At 35.8% G+C, this 17,720-nt stretch overlaps 1 protein-coding gene and 1 long non-coding RNA gene across 2 annotated transcripts; one reads left to right on the forward strand and one right to left on the reverse strand.

Annotated features, from left to right (window-relative positions):
* Window positions 1-431: 431 nt before the first annotated feature.
* LOC114478902 (uncharacterized) lies at window positions 432-16,233 on the reverse strand. Its single transcript, XR_003675924.1, has 4 exons — window positions 16,208-16,233; window positions 7,079-7,419; window positions 1,685-1,875; window positions 432-948 (listed from the first exon to the last, which is right to left on the reverse strand). It is a non-coding gene; the product is annotated as an uncharacterized LOC114478902 (long non-coding RNA).
* On the forward strand, window positions 7,177-15,060 carry ndfip2 (Nedd4 family interacting protein 2). The gene is made up of 8 exons (XM_028472196.1): window positions 7,177-7,309; window positions 10,550-10,748; window positions 12,218-12,348; window positions 12,426-12,513; window positions 12,619-12,743; window positions 13,031-13,097; window positions 13,201-13,306; window positions 13,376-15,060. Exons 1-7 carry the CDS (start codon window positions 7,283-7,285, stop codon window positions 13,302-13,304), a joined length of 741 nt encoding a protein of 246 aa, XP_028327997.1. The 5' UTR covers window positions 7,177-7,282; the 3' UTR covers window positions 13,305-13,306; window positions 13,376-15,060.
* Window positions 16,234-17,720: the final 1,487 nt, after the last annotated feature.

Genomic DNA, 17,720 nt, shown 5'->3' on the forward strand with positions numbered 1-17,720 from the left:
AACTTTGTAACCTTTTTCAAGTATTTCATTTAGTTGTCTGAGTTCTAAATCAATACCATTTTTTCCTAAACAGCGTTTGACATCTTAATTACATTAAATTATCGGTACTTTCACTTGTATTTTAACAACCACACTTTACAAGCATTTTACATCTATGTCTGATATTTATCTGCCCAGTTTTAACAAAGAAACAAATCAAATATTTAGAATCTTCATCTTTTTAACCTCATTTTTCTACTGAATCACATTGTTAAAGTTAACTTCATATTTTAACTCACGTTAATCATTTTTAACTATTTATTTTACCAACTACTTTTAACCTTTTTATCTTAGCTTATTTGTGTTTCACATTAACCCTTTTATCTAATTTTAACTATGCAGTTAACATAAACATTATGAACCTTTACATTAAACATTAAAATAATTTTATCAATGCTAAACAATGTGTACGTCCAAGTCTCCTGATTGCATTTCTATACATTTTCCAAGTAACATAAGTTTTGGGATCTGGGTATAATTGGATCATCCCTAATTCATCTGTGAATCCAAAATAAATCAACAGTTGTTCTTCATCTCCTTTTCAAACAAAAAACAATAACACCGTTTTCATCAATAAACCATAAAACAAAGCAATATAGACCCAAAATTAAAACGCCTCAAAACAAAGGTAAGGCTTTAGTGAAGCATAATTTGGTGACATTTCAAACGCCTCTAAATTTTTTCTCCCAAATTTATGCCTGACTATAGCCTTACCTTCGTTTTGCCTGTTTTTATGCCTTACTATAGCCTGTAAAACAAAATAAATAAAACAAAGAAAGAAAGAGGGAGATGTCCAACTTTCCTCCCCCCTTTTATTTTGTAAGAAAACTGACTTTACAAAAAACCTTACAATGAAATACAGAGAAAAACTTTGATTTAGTTCACGTAGTGAAGTTAGTCAGCATCGACCTGGAATAAAAACAAAAAAAAACATTCATATACAAGTCTTGTTCACAGAGCAGAAGAAGCAGCCCATTATTTTAAATTCTGGTTCTATAGTAAACAATGCAAAACTTTTTACTTTTTAAAAGTGCAACTGAAAATGTATTTTGTGCCTTAACAATTGGACTTTAAAAAGAAGAAAAAAAAAAACAGTGTGCACTGTATTTATGTCAGATATTTGTTTGGACCAGCAGAGGGTGCTGGTAACCCAGTGGTCGGTTGGCATGCAGATATCCTTGCACTGCAGAAGAGATGCTATGCTAGCAGACAGAGCTAATAGAAAAACGTGACTTTTACAGATATTCACGTAATATTACAGAAACTCTTTCGGTGCTAAAGGGGTAAGGAATCATTTATGAACATGTTTAAGAGTACAAGGTGGCCAGAAAGAAAGTAGTAGCAGATTCCGCCCACCGCCTACACTTTTAGACGAAGTACTGCGATTCAATTTTCACAGCATAGATGTGAACCGTGATACCTATGAATCGATTTTAAACTGCCCTACGATTAATCCTTACATCCCTAATTTGTGGTGAGTCATGTGATGTCAAGATGGTGGAACACAGGCTCTAAAACACAGACTATTAGCATTTTAAATACATAGATATAAGAGGAATGTTACAAGTTTTAGCTGTTGTTAACCAAAATTTTGCAAGTATCAGATCACACAGACTCATTCACTAAGAGTTATTTATACACGTACGCCCGTATCAGTAGTTTTTCCTACAGACAATGCGTCCGTCCTCCCCCAGCCTCACTGCACACCAGCTCCATAGCAACAGGAAATGCTCTGTGTTCTGCTGCTCTGATTCTGTCACACAGACTCTCCTCCGTGTCGCTGCTCAGCACCTCCACAGCTTCCTGTACGATGATGGCTCCTGCATCTACCTCCTCCTGTAAAACACACAGCATTAGCATCACATTAATTCCTGTTTTATTAACATGCAACTGTTGCGTGTTGTTTATCTTACAGCTAGAGTTTAGATTCTTGACCCGAGTTCGGGTCGGGCTCAGGCCTCATTTTTCACTAATTTTATTACATTTATACTATATTGTTGTGGTAGCAGAAATGCTAGTCGTGGGACGGGATACTGACAGCGTTCTGTCGCGTTTTGTCGTTCAGCGTTCACATTCACTGAATTTTATTTGCTGATTTTGCTCATTCCTCACTTGCTGCTGGAGCGCAGGAAACAAATATGATTGCGTATTTGGCTATTGTAAGTCATGAAATTTAGTGAAAAAATTTCAAACACCTCATTAAGGAAGTAAGGCATGAAATTAAGTGAAAAAAATTTCAAACACCTTATGAAGGAGGTAAGGCATAAAATTTTGTGAAAAAAAAAAAATTCAAATGCCACATAACGGAGGTAAGGCTATAGTAAAGCATAAAATTTTGTAAAAAATTTTCAAACACCTCATAACTGAGGTAACGCTATAGTAAGGCATAAAATTGAGTGACATTTTTATCAAACACCTCATGAAGGAGGTAAGGCATGAAATTTAGTGAAAAATATTCAAACACCTCATAAAGGAAGTAAGGCTATAGTAAGGCATAAAATTTAGCAAAAAAAAAAAACTTATAACACTTCATAACGGAGGGAAGGCTATAGTAAGGCATAAAATTTTGTGAAAATTTTTCAAACACCTCATGAATGAACTACGGCTATAGAAAGGCATAAAAATTTGTGAAAATTTTTCAAACACCTCATAAAGGAGGTAAGGCTATAGTAAGGCATAGAATTTAGCAAAAAAAACTTATAACACTTCATAACGGAGGTAAGGCTATAGTAAGGCATAGAATTTAGCAAAAATAAATAAAACACCTCACAATGGAGGTAAGGCTATAGTAAGGCATAAAATTTTGTAAACATTTTTCAAACACCTCATAACTGAGGTAACGCTATAGCAGGGGTCACCAACCTTTTTGAAACCAAGAGCTACTTCTTGGGTACTGATTAATGCAAAGGGCTACCACCTTGAGACCTCAAAATTAGGGAGATTTTCAAAAGAGCGGGGGGGGGGGGGGGGGGGGGGGGGGGTAGTTTGCTTTTAAAGAGAAAATGAAATAATTCAATTTCACAGTGTTCTTTTATTTGAAAAACACATATAAAGTAAAGAACAAATTCCACAGTACCCGTGCAAATGGTAAATGGTGGTAGTAGTAGAATAAATAAAATAAATAACATAAAATTAAACAAAAAAGGCATACATTGCATAAATTATCCATCAATCTATGCTTGAAATAAAAATAATCAACAAAAGGAAAATTAAACATAGCCTATACAACAACGGCCATAACCATAACAGAAACACTTCCCTACACATGGTTGGATTTGATTTTCTCCCGATTTCCTCACTGACATTGTCCGGGCGGACCATCCTTCACTGAGCGTTGTTTTCGGCCGGACAATAATAACGATTACACCTCTTCTTATGCGGTGTAATCGTTATTATTATTACAACAATATTATTATTACAATGATAATAAGAATCTTCTTCCTCTTCTTATAATCGTTATAAAATTTAGCAAAAACAAAAATCAAACACCTCATAATGGAGGTAAGGCTATAGTAAGGCATAAAATTTAGTGAAACATTTTCAAACACTTCATAACGAAGGCAAGGCTATAGTAAGGAATAAAATTTAGCAAAAAACAAAAATCAAACACCTCATAATGGAGGTAAGGCAATAGTAAGGCACAAAAAAGGGTTCCTTAAAAACACACCGTGGTTTGCTCCAATCACTCCGAACAAGAAGTAAAAATGTATGGCTTCCTAACCAAACCAGAGAGGAGATAGAGATGGTTTGCCAAAGTCAGCAGGAGCGATCTTAAAAAAAAAAAAAAAAAAAAAAAAAAAAAAAAAAAAAAACACAAAAAAACAAAACAATTTTAGGATTATAATTATGAAAAAAATGATATGTGAGGTAATCATAATCAAACACTTAATTTACTTTTTTTCCACAAATAACATAATTAAAAAGCTTACTGTTTGATTCAGAAAAATAATAAATAATGCAACCTATGCGGGTCGATAAAACTGAGTTGTGTGTGTAAAGTAAACTCAAGTTATTCTGCAGGCACATTTTCAGGCATTGATTCATTAATTATTATAATTATTATTATTAAATAATAAATCACGTTTATAAGTACTTTCTCAAATTCAACTTGTGTTGGATGAAATGGCATTAATCAAATCTAACCTTGTGGTTAAGGCTGTGTGTTGCAACACAACTTGAAGTGTAAACAGGTGCTTTAGAAACACAAATTAAATTGAAGACATGAACACTAGAAGACAATGACGTTAGTTTTAAAATGCAAACATTTAGTTCAACATGATGACATGTTAGCTTTTATCCTTCCATACAAGTGTTAAATCTTACCATGAAAGAAATCGGAGGTGCTTTGTGGTTTGATGACGATAAACCGTGGTCTTTTTTTTTTTTTTTTTAAACTTTGTTCGCTTAGCTTAGCATGCGTTAGTCCAGTTTCCAGTTCATTATCGATGCTGTCAGCAGGTTCATCTCTGTCAACGTGTTTGCAGGAACTTTGTTTGGTGTGTGTGTGTTGATGTGTGTGGTCTTTAGTAGTAGCGGTCTGTGATGTGATGTATCAGGTAGGCTGATCAGCTGTGTGTGTGTGTGTGTGTTTATATATATCTATAGCCTTACTTCTGATTTTGTATGTTTTTCTCATTTTTCATGCCTTACTGCATTTTGTTCCCAGTGTAAGTGTGTTCATCATATTTGCACTAGTTTTAATGGTCTTATGATATGGTCTTATTTTAGAAAAAAAATCAAAAGTTATTACATTTTTATGGCTTACTATATATAGGCTTCCCTGTGATTTTGTTTTTTCCACGTTTTTCCTCATTATTAATGCCTCACTGCTTTTTTCTTTTCTCAGAAAAATAATTCCAAAATGTTTCCATGTTTATGCCCTACGATAGCCTTTCTTGTGATTTTGTTTGTTTTTCCTCATTTTTCATGCATTTTTACTCCAGTTTAATTGTGCTCATTGAATTTCCATGCCGTACTTCATTTCAATAACAGTTTAAGTGTGCTCATCATATTTGCACTAGTTTTTTTGTTATCTCAGAAAACAAAATCCATAGTTTTTCAACTTTTATGCCTTACCTCTGATTTAGTGTTTTTCAGAGCTGATGGAGCTTCATGTCCAACCATCATGGGAACAGAACCAACCCTCTCCCCTTTTACATCAACAGGGAATCCACACATTCAGGTTCCTGGGAGTCCAGATCTCTGATGACGTCTCATGGTCAGACATCACAGCTATCGTAAAGAGAGTCTTCAGGCAGAACAATCTGGAAACTATTCTCACATGTCAACCCAACACTTCTGTGCAATAAGTTTTATCTTCTGACTGCAGAGTCTGCACCAGTCCGTCATTGTGAAAAGGGAGCTGAGCCAAAAAGCAAAGCTCTCGATTTACAGGTCGGTCTACGTTCCAACCCTCACCTATGGTCATGAACTTTGGGTCATGACCGAAAGAACAAGATCACGGGTACAAGCGGCCGAAATGAGTTTCCTCCGTAGGGTGGCTGGGCTCTCCCTTAGAGATAGGGTGAGAAGCTCAGTCATTCGGGAGGGGCTCAAAGTAGAGTCGCTGCTCCTCCGCATCGAGAAGAGCCAGATGAGGTGGCTCGGGCACCTAATTAGGATGCTCCCTGAACGCCTCCCTAGTGAGGCGTTCAGGGCACGTCCCTCCGGAAGGAGGCCCCGGGGAAGACCCAGGACACGCTGGAGAGACTATGTCTCTCGGCTGGCCTGGGAACGTCTCGGGGTCCCCCCGGAAGAGCTGGAGGAAGTGGCCGGGGAGAGGGAAGTCTGGGCCTCCCTACTGAGGATGCTGCCCCCGCGACCCGGAAACGGCTAAGCGGGAAAAGATGGATGGATGGATGGATATTTATAAATATTTATCTTTTTTTATTCCTATAATGTCAACTAACTTGCACTTTTTTCCACTAACTGTAATGTTTGTATTTTTTTTCAAATGTTCTGCACTGTAAACAGCTTTGTTGTTTGTTCAGGAAACGTTTTCATAAAAGTGAGAAAGTGTAAAAGAGTGAAGGATCCACTAAGGAGAACAAACAGATCCAGTCTGATCTCCAACACATACACTGACAGGGGGCGTGGCTCCTCTTCTCATGAATATTCTAGGGTGGAACTTTAGTTTTTTATATATATATATATATATATATTGTGTTCACATTGCTACTATCTTCTGTGTTGCTATGGTGATAACCTTGTCGAAAGACTAAAGATGTGTTCCCAAGAGGAACTTGTGGGGGGGGAGTTTGACATGAAACTGTTAAATTATAACAGCCAAACATTATATTCATTGTTGCAAGATTTTTAAAAAGCAAACCTGTTTTTTTTTTTTTTTTTGTGGCTTCAAAACTAAACTTTTGTTTTATTTTTTTTAAATCCTTGATGCTTGGAAATTTGTTGTTGTTGCTTGAGTCTAATTTTAAATTGAAATAGGACTCGTAAATCAACTCTAACTTTAATAATTATTAAGGTAAGATGAAAAACTGGTGGCTGGGGGTCACAATTTGGGGCGATCGGACGGTAAACGCACAAAATGACCACAATAATATATACATATATAACCTCAGAAACACACATTACAGGAAAAAAAAAACACAAAAACACAAAATTACTAAAATCACACAGACTTACAGAAAAAGACAAGTATTCTGAAGGCACACACAATTTACTCCAAAAACCCACAAAATTGCAGAAAAGTATTCAAAATTGCTCCAAAATGAACACAAGACCACTATAAATATAAATATAAAGATATATATATATATATATATATTTAAAAAAGACATGCAAAACAACCACAAAAAACATAATATGAAAAGAGTGTACAACAGAAAGAAACGACTCCCGACTCATAAATTCACAAAACGACAACAAAAACACACATTGGCCATTATTGTAAATGCTGACATATGTATTTTTTAAACGTTAAAAGTGTGACACCTCAAAAACTGAGATTTCTGCGGCCCCCGTTGTTACAATATTTGCTAATTTATACAAATACACTGTAATAACAGACGCATTACACTACCTCTGGCTTTTATTTTGAAAGGTGAGCTGGGCGGTGCGGAGCCATTGCTTCACGTCTCTTTATCCACAGCCTTTGTGTGGGACGATAAAACTGCAGCCATTTCTGCCTCCGCAGTTTGACACAGACACCGCACCCTCTCCGTATCCATTCCCGCTTTGGGCCTCTCTAATCCCGGGTTTCTCCTCGGTGGCTCCGCGGGTCGGTATGGATCCAGCGAGCCGTTACCAAGTGGTGAGTGCGCGCTGTCCAACAGCGTCCGAATGTCGGCCTTTAAACGTCAGCAAAACATGGGCCTCCAGGCGCTTTAAAACCGCCTTTCTCTTCCTCTTAAATACGAAAATCTAAAATAAATATATATATATATATATATATCAACGTACAAACACCATTTAATGCGTCCATGGTTTAAATTTTAGTTCTATTTCGCCACTATTGGACTCAAAGGTTAACTTGTTTACTTGTAAACAAACACTTCCGCATTAGCCACCTTAGCATAAAACATTTTCCTCTATAACGGGTGTTAAATACATATATTATAAATAACTATTATAAAACACATTTAAAGGCACACACGTCTGTCAATGTATCACATTTGATAATATTCTCCTGTTAACCAGCCTGTTTATGGATGTTAGCATGTAGCTAAACCTTTAAGTATTGTGCTTTCTTTTGATGAAACCAATGTTAAGAAGAAATGATGGGAAGCTTAAATAAAGATGGAGAAAATGGCGTAAATAAAGTTACCATTCTGCCTCAAAACATATTTTTGTGGGTTAACATTTATAATTTACACTTATTTTTCAAAATAAAAGTAATCTCTGTCAACTTTTACTCACCAACGAACATTTTAATCATCATATTTTTACGATTTGCATCTAGATATTTTGTAAGTTGTTGATTTAGCTTTAATTTGACAGGAAATCACATAAATAAAATTTAAGGACACATTTTCCTTGATTTTTCAGGAAGAAATAGGCTTTGAAAAAGTATTACATGGGGGAAAACAAACAAGGGCGTCACACTTTTGTCCTGGGGGGTAAAAACAGGCCTGACGAGGCACGACCAAGCTGACTCGTTCCTATAAAATAGCTGAGCGATGACTCGTGTCCTTTCATGGCAATTCGGAATTATTGAGTTCGTAGTAATGATAATAAACACCAGTTCTGTATTGTTACCATTAGTAACAATGATAATAATGATCAAAAGTGCTCCCAAAACATTATTTGTGAAAACTTTAATTACCGCCAAGCAACGGATCACCGCGTTCTCATGTGTCACTAGGTAAAATAATCACCAGTTAAGCCAATACACCATCAGCTAAACCTGTTTTTTTGTGCCACAAGATCATAATCATCACAAGCCATGTAAAAAAAAAATTAGTGACATTTTCCCAAAATATGAATTTCAGTCATTTCCTGGTCATATTTGCACCTGATTTTAATTAAAGCAGTGTTTTTCAACCTTGGGGTCGCCTGGAAATACTGATTAAAATTACATTTTTACATTTTATATTAACATAAATTTATTTCGTTATTTTTTATGATTATTTTTGCACAGTTAAAAAAAACAAAAACAATACGCAATTCAAGGATTATTATTTGTGATTATGTGTATGAAAATAACAAAATAATATCCCAAACTTCTCCGTTAAACCCTTAAAGAATAGAGTAAAATTATAAAAGTATAAAAGAATTAAAATAGAAAAACAATAATGTGTATGTATAATAGAATACATACAAATATATAACGCACATGTGACAATAATATCACAGAAATAGATATGCAGTGCAGGAAGCTCAAAAAGCTTAAATAATTATTGTCATTTTTCAAAATAAAACACCACAGACATTCTCTAACAACGGGTTTCAATACTGTCACAGAAATTGGTGAAATAAAAATGGGGCCACAATGAAGACTTGTGTGTAAATGTGATATTTTCCCAAAACATGCACGTGAGGCATATCTACAGACGTCACAGAGGAGTTTAACCTTGGATTGTCTGAGTTGGAGATCTTTGCGTCCTTGTAGCACCACTTCTGTAACACTAGAAGGCCTTTTCCCTCCAACATCTAACGACATGTGTATCTCTTTAACTTTGGCCTTCCTGTGTTGACATACTTCTCACATTCTGTTGGGGGCAAACATCGCTGTGTGAGCAGCCGTTTCACACACGAGCGTCACCTTCACAAACTCTACACTTGTGTTTTGTCTGAGACGACCAAACGAGGCAGGATAAATTATTTTGAAATGTTCTTCTCCACCTTTTCACCGCACTCCCCCTCCCCAAAATAAATGGAGTTTAAAAAATACAGAAACTGGTTCAAAGTGGCAAATTGCAAAACGGACGAAAAAAGTGGTAAAAACAATTCAAATTGTCAATGTTGGAACAATTAGTTTAAACTGGGAAATAATGGACCTGACAAATCATCAATGTGGTTAAAATGGCAAAGATAAGCCTGAGATATGGTAAAAAGTAGGGCTGCACGATTATTACAAAATTATAATCACAATTATTTATCGTATTTGGTTAAAAAAAAAACCTATTTATTACACTACTTTTAAGCAAACAATATGTGTACAGTTTACAGTGCAAAATGAAGCTTTAAATAAGAATTATAATTAAAAAAATGTTTTAAAAAATAATAAACCCAATGTACCAAAGGCTAAACTTTAAATAAGAATTATAATAATAATAATAATAACAAAAATAAGAATAAACCCAATGTACCAAAGGCTAAGTTTTAAATAAGAATATTAATTAAATATCTATATGACGATGTATCGCAAAGTTTTGTCTCGTGGTATGTTATTGATTCACTGGTGCCAAATATCAATATTTATTTATTTAAAAAAAAAAATTCTCGTATTACATTACACAAGTACCGCGATATAAATAAAATAAAAAACAAATATCGGGATACTGTATATCAGATCGCGACGACCCAACCCTACGTTCAGGTTTATTTCATCATGGCAACCAAAATCATGATCACGATTAAAATCCGATTCATTGGGCAGCCCTAGTTAAAAGTGACAATAATGGATCAACATTTGCGCCATTAGGTGGGAAAAGTGCTGAAAATGTCTTGAAAGTGGGAAAAATGTGCAGAAAAGGCATTGAAACTTGATGGAAATGGGAGTAATGTAGTAAAAATGCTTTGAAAGGAGCAAGATTATGGCAAGAAAAAGTGATGAAAATATGGTAAATAAGCAAAAACAGGCTCAAATTGTTAAAAAAAAAATGCAACCGACCGCAGCTTTTGCAAACACACACACCAACAAAGGTGAAATGTGCAAATCTTGCGTTGTTACATAACATCGGCCCCGACGCAGCAGCAGCAGCTTTGAGTAAACTGGACCAAAGCTCAGGAGATTAAAACCACAATGACTCTTTGTTACACACAGCTGAGAATTCTCCTCCAAGGTCGTATAAAACCAAACACTAAACGCTCCTTTCCTCTGGCCCTACAGCTGCACAATGAGGACGACTCCTCCGAGGCGTCCACCAGTGACCAGCAGCAGCAGCCCTGCACCTCAGCCTCAGCCCAGAGAGACGACCAGGCCCTCCCTGTAGGAGGGGAGACGAGTGGGACGAGGACGCAGGGGGAAGCCGATGCCCCCCCGCCTCCGTACGCCTCCATCGAACTGGGAGCTACGGCTGCAGCACCAGGTATTAAAGCTGTGCGATATAACGATATATAACCATAGTGGGATATAAAAACGTCTACCATACGTTATAACCGTCTATCATTTATAATTTAATTTGTGTGGTCGTGCTCGAACATGAGCGTTAAGTGTTTAGTTTAGCGCAACAAAGACGTAGAAAATGGATACAGTGGTATGCGGAGGGGAAACGCTGCTTTTTTCGGCCAGATCGAGTCCCCCTGAGCGACCGGAATCATCAACTAGAATATTTACATTTCCTGAAGAAAATGCAAGTGAGGATGCAGGTGCTGGCTCGCGTCGCACAGCATTAGCCTAGCATTAGCCTAGCAATCGCATTAGCATGACAATTACATTAGCCTAACATTAACATTGGCCTAAGAATCACATTAGCCTAGCGTTAACAATTGCAGTAGCCTAGCAATCGCATTAGCCTCGCAATCGCCTTAGCCTAATGTTAGCATTAACCTAGCATTAACATTAACCTAGCAATCACATTAGTGTAGCAATAGCATTAACCTAGCAATAGCCTGGCATTAGCATTTGCCTAGTGTTAGCATTAGCCTAGCATTCGCATTCATCTAGCATTAGCACTAACCTAGCATTAGCAATCACCGAGAAAAAGCAGTAACTTAGCATTCATTTAATATTAGCAAGGGTTGAAAAAGGTTGAAATCGGTTGAAAAATGTTGAAAAGTAGTTGAACATGTTGAAGGTTGAATGGTTTTAATCAGTTAAAGACTGGTTGAAGGGGTTAAAAGTTCCAATGAAAGTGGATGGGAGCAAAAGTTCCAGGTGAGAAAAGGTAGAAGCAGAGAAGTACAGAATTTTCTGAATAGTTTGATACCTCAATTGTTGAAATAGGTTGAATATTGTGGGATGAGTTTCAGAATACGAAAGAATAATAAAAGGGTATGAATACCCTATGCATCCTCACTAATTAGTCTGATTACAAACTGTCACTATAGCCAATATGACTCTTCCAAGCAAAATAGCCGCAAACATTTATCGTAAATGGAAATGTTCATTTATCTCCTGCTGCTCAAGAAGTTAGAATATAACCTAAAGAAACATCTATCATATATGATCTTTGATAGAGTAAGATTCACTACAGGTACGGTTAAAAATTATAGCAGTGGTGGTATTTCCACATACGAATGTACAAATCAGAACACGTGCGACAACAGTATATGTAGCAAAAGTCACAAATATTCCTTTATTGAGAAGATTCTTAAATGGAAAGTATAATTTATTTTGGGAATTCTTTTAAGCTTTTTTTTTTTTGTTTTAATCAATAATGAATAGCAATTTTCAGTCTTTTCGGAATATATTTTGTTATCGGGATATAAATCTCCCCATAACTTGATATAAAATGTTCTATGTATCGCACAGCACTACCAGGTAATGCTCCTTTAACATCTTAATGTAATGACTTCAATTCCTCATTGCTAACAGGATCTTCTCTTGTTTCCATAGAAACCAGTTTCCAAAGCGACTTCCCCGTCCCCCCGCCGTACAGCGTCGCCACCTCGCTACCCACGTACGATGAAGCGGAGAAGGCCAAAGCAGCCTCCATGGCAGCCTCGGCTGTGGAGGTGAGTCCTCAGGTGAGAGAAAACCAGACACTTTTCTTCATGTGTCGCATCCTGGGCGGGGCCTGAAGCTCTAAGTGTGTCCATCTTAGGATGACGACTTCTCTCCACGGGACGACTTCAGCGACGCCGATCAGCTCCGAGTGGGAAACGACGGCATCTTCATGTTGGCCTTTTTCAGTGAGTGTCTTTGTCGTCCCGGGATGGATTTTTTCACAATAAAGCGTGGGAGAATCCACCATGATTGACGCCTCCCGTGTTGCGTTTCTCTCTCTCCCCCTCCAGTGGCCTTCCTGTTTAACTGGATCGGCTTCTGCCTGTCCTTCTGTCTGACCAACACCATCGCTGGACGCTACGGAGCCGTCTGCGGCTTCGGATTATCCCTCATCAAGTGGATTCTTATCGTGAGGGTACGTGCTGAAATGTCAACAATTGTGACATTAGGTGGGAAAAGTGGTGGAAAGGGCCAAAAATGTCTCGAAAGTGGAAAAAAAATGTGCAGAAAAGGCATTGAAATTTGATGGAGAAGAGGCATTTTCGAACAAAAGACTCACTTATTTGTTCACGGTGTTTATGATTTGAAATCTTTTTTCTATTTTAATTTTATGTTTTTAAAAAATACATTGTTCTTTTTTGGTTGAACTTTGCATGACGATAAATGATGAATGACGGTGCTGAACGTCCGTTTCCCCCGCAGTTCTCCGACTACTTTAACGGATACTTTAACGGACAGTACTGGCTCTGGTGGATCTTCCTGTTGCTCGGTGAGTAAACTGCTGCTGTCACTGCATAACCTTTAGAAAGTGACTAAATAAACTCAACTATGTGCACATATTCCCCCCCCCCCCCCCCCCCCCCCCCCCCAAGGCCTCCTGCTCTTCTTCAGAGGATTCGTCAACTACTTAAAAGTTCGCAACATGTCGGAGAACATGGCAACGTCTCATCGAGCGCGTCTCTTCTTCCTCTACTGAAGGTAAACGACTCACACTGAGTTAGTTGTAGCGTTTTCTCACACTCACGCCTGGGTTTGGTTTCCCTTTAGGCTCCTTTGTGATGTGCTCCCCCCCCCCAAACCCCTCTTGCTACACCCTCCCTCGAATAACCTGACTGTTGAGCCGTTTCAGTGAAGAGGAGACGACGTGGGAAGGAATGGAATGGAATGAAGGACGAGGACAGTTTGCACTTGACATGATTTCATTTTCTTTTGATTCACATTTAAAAAAAAAAAAAGATGCATCTCATTTAGCGTTAGCGTTAGCAAAACCGACCATTCCACCATTCAGAAACAAGTCTTACTGAAGCTGTGATGTAGTTTCCATCTCTGACAGGTTGACATATCGCAGATACTCAATCAAAAATGCTCACTTTTTTTCCTCTACTATGCACGTGTGAACCGTCTTTGGGTTTTTCTGTTCGAATCCAGCCAAAAAAAAAAAAAAAAGAAACCCTTCGACACACCTGCGTTAAAACACCAGCGCACCCCGTTGGGTGCGTTTTTAATCAGCGTTTCCACTGAAAATGTCAGTGTTTGCACGTGTTTGTTGCGTGTCGACTCTTATGCAAACGTCTGGACCGTAACAAGAGCTTTGTGATGAAAGTGAGGTGCTGATTTATCGCTCTTTGCCAACAAAGTGCAAAAAAATGACGCAATAAAATCCAATCAAAGGTTCGCGTGCTGGATCTCTCTGCAGCCTGTTTTTGTCGTCAGGAGGTTGGTTTATTTTTTTTTTTATTGGGGAGATATGCGACTCAAAAATGTTCACGAATATATGCGCAATTTTCACACGCGTGATTTGTGTTGATGTTTTTTGAAAAACGTGTGAAAATTCGACAAACGCACATTAAAATATATTTTAAGAAATCTGAAAAAACATATGAAAATGTAGAAAACACATGAAAATCTAAAACAAAAAACCTTGGGAATCTGAAAAACATTTAAAAATAAGGGGGAAAAACATGTGGAAATATGAAAAACACACGTGGAAATCTAAAAAACAAGAAAATGTGAAAAATGCCTGTAAAAATATTAAAATGCACATGAAAATCTAAAAAAAAACATGTGAAAAGTTTAAATAAACATGGAACTCTGAAAAACGTCTGAAAACTGCATGTAAAAATACACATGAAAATATGAAAAAGGGAAATCTAAAAAACACGTGAAAATCTGAAAAAAGACATGAAAATTGTGGATATATTTGTGATTATTTTTTAGCCAAATCTCTCCCCATAATTTTTATGGGGAGATTTTTATTGGCTCAATCAACCTTTTTGATTGAGCCAAAAAACTTTGAGCCAAACTGGACAAAAACCTTCTGAACAATGTGCATTAATTTTCTTTAGCCATCCATTGAATGCCATGTTTATATAAATATATATACATATATACTAGCGTAAGTCATTGGTCATCATATTTGCACTTTGAAGAACTTGTGTACTGTCTGCTTCGGGAGGGTAGAAACGGTTCTTCGAGTCATTTTTCAACTGGAAATCATCCAAAAAAAATAGAGATTTTTGCCTTTTGCACTTTAACTGAGAGAATGATTAAAGTGTCGTCTTGTTTTCTTGCTTTCAGGCTGAAACGCGAGCCCTCGAGTGTTGCCAAACTATTATTTTTTAACTTGTAATCTCTCCTTGTAACAGCAGTTAATGCACTCAATGTAACTGGAATTAAAAAAAAAAAAAAACAATGTCTTGCATCAATGCCAATAAAGTTTTAAGAGCCTGCCACTTCTGTTGTTGAGTTCAATATTCCACACGTGCACATTACACTTACATTACATTAAAATAGTATAGTACATTTGTTTAACCCAAATGTATTAAATTAAATCTAACTAAAAACAGATCAAATTTGAATTTAAAATGCTCCTATTTATTTATTTATGTATTTTAGGATAACCTTATGAAGATTATTTTCTAAATTCTAAGCTTCCCTATTTTCCTGGAATCCAAATTTAATTATATATTGAAGTCATTTTATTGTAGTTTTATTAGTAGATGTGGTTAAATTGGCAAAAATAATAAAAAGCATAAAATATGGTGTAAAGAGGTTAAAAGTGACAGTAATGGGTCAACATAAGTGACATCAGGTGGAAAGGGTGTCAAAAAAAGTGGTAGAAATAAGAGTAAAGTAGCAAATATGCATTACAATGAGCAAATTATGGCAAGAAAACATGATGGAAATAGGTTTGGTGAAGTTGCAGAAAAAGGGTAAAAATAAGCAAAAGTAGACTCGAATTGTTCGTTTTTTTAAGGCATATGGAAAGCGGAAAACATGTAAATAAACGTGCATTTTAGCGGATTTCATCTTCTCTTCAGCTAAACTGTAATGCTGTATTTGACCAGCAGGTGGCAGTATTGGTTTAAAGTCAGGTTAAAAGCACTGATTAAATATTACATTTTCACAACTTAAGTACTTCATTTCTATATTTTATATTCATTTATTTAGGCAATCGTTTCATTTTCAATTACGTTTCACAGGAAATAATCATGTTCTTACTTTACTAGCCACTAACAACTTTAAATAATCGTAAAAAAAAATAAATAAAAGTAACATGTTTGTACAATTTAACCATTATGTACTATTTTACGAAAATCTGTGACACCTAAAAACGTTTATCGCAATGTTTCAGTGAAAATAAACATTTAAGGACGGTTAATTTGGAGAAGTTTGTCGGAACACACAGGAATAACCCGGTTTAACATGTTTATATTGATATAAACTTGTGAAAACGGTAAATTAACGTTCGTATTTGATTGGAAGTCATAAAATAACGTTGAAATGTCCTTATTGGAAGATATATGGCTAACAAAACGCATTATTTTGCACCATATTCGTTATTATTAACTTTTTTAAAAAAAAAATGGGACTCCTTACCTTTCTACAGCCCGGGTTCCGCCATCTTGAAATCACGTGATTGGTGACGTCAGACAGCGACATTTCTCTGTAAAAATCCAATTGTTTTTGTAAAAAAATATCAAAATGGTTTCACGGCTAAGAGTCAAAATAGTTCTAATATTAGATTAATTCTGGATTTATTGGATAACTTAAATTATATAAATTAAAATGCACTACTTTTATAAACGTCCCGTGATTTTAGAAGCCTTGCAGCTTTTTGGTTTTCTGAGATAATTTTATTACGACTATTGCTATGTTTTATTATTTACTAAAGTTTATAAAATATTTCTTATTTCAAGGTTGTCCTATATCTTGCATCTTATTTTTAATTCCGGCAGAGCTTTTATTTTGGAAGATATCAAACACTCCTGATCAATTTTCAACAGAAAGATAATATTTATTTCTTAAAGATAAATCACAAATTCAAATGCATTAAATTTGACTGGATAATTTTCCGAAGCTTCTAGCCCTAATTTTAATGTGAACAAAAGCGAAATCCTGTGTTGAAATGAAACTGATGAAAAACTTCTGTTTAATATTGCTGTTAAAATATGTGAGAAGTATTTGGAGGTTCATAAAAACAAAAAAAAAAACAAAAAAAATACAGATATTCTACAACATTTAAACTATTTCATAATGAAATAATTTGGACTAATGGTAGCATTACTGTTAAAATTTCAAAGTTTATCTCATCAACAATTTATTTATTTTTCTTATGAAAATGTTCTTATCACTAAATCCATTTCTGTAACAAATAAGGAGTTTAATTAAATTTGAAAGGCTACCTTTAACTTTTTAAAGGTCACCTAGAGTATCAAATATGCAAACCAAAATCCCGTTGTTTTAAACTAACTGATAAAAAGAGTAATAATAAATATACAAAAAAGGAATAATTTTTTCACAATAGAATTACACCCAGATGTAAAGCAATTTGGAACTCACATTTTGAAAATATAAAGTGGAAAAAAGCTTGGTTATGACCTTTTCAATTTTGTATGTACGATAAAATCAGAGTAGTACATTTCATTACTGATAAGAAAGATTAATGCAATTTTAAATTTTAAAGTGATTTTACATTTGTTTTCACTGTTGTAACTTGTTTAAACTGGCAAATAGTGGGCATGAGAAATTGTGAATGTAGTTAAACTGGCAAAAATAAGCATCAAATATGGTGAAAAGAGTTTAAAAGTCACAATAATGGGTCAACATATGCAACATTAGGTAGGAAAAGTGGTGGAAATGGTTTAAAAGTGCCAGAAATGTCTTAATAGTGGAAAAAGTGTACAGAAAGGTCATTGAAATTTGATGGAGAAGTGACAGAAATGGGCAAAAAATGCATTAAAAGGATGAAAAATGGCAAGAAAAAGTGATGAAAATAGGTTAAGATATGTCAAATATGGCCAAAAACAGTCATAAAAAGTGGGGGAAAAAAGGGTTCAAAGGGAATGTTTTGAAAGTGGGGAAAATGTCATTGAAATTTGATGGAGAAGTG

Source organism: Gouania willdenowi, chromosome 2 (assembly GCF_900634775.1).
Source record: "Gouania willdenowi chromosome 2, fGouWil2.1, whole genome shotgun sequence".
Lineage (NCBI taxonomy): Eukaryota > Metazoa > Chordata > Actinopteri > Blenniiformes > Gobiesocidae > Gouania > Gouania willdenowi.

Coding starts and splice junctions, on each gene's coding strand:
- ndfip2 (XM_028472196.1), top strand. CDS start 7,283: ATGGATCCAGCGAGCCGTTACCAAGTG. Junction 12,514..12,618: donor CTTCATGTTGGCCTTTTTCA/GTGAGTGTCTTT, acceptor CTCCCCCTCCAG/TGGCCTTCCTGTTTAACTGG. Junction 13,098..13,200: donor GTGGATCTTCCTGTTGCTCG/GTGAGTAAACTG, acceptor CCCCCCCCCAAG/GCCTCCTGCTCTTCTTCAGA.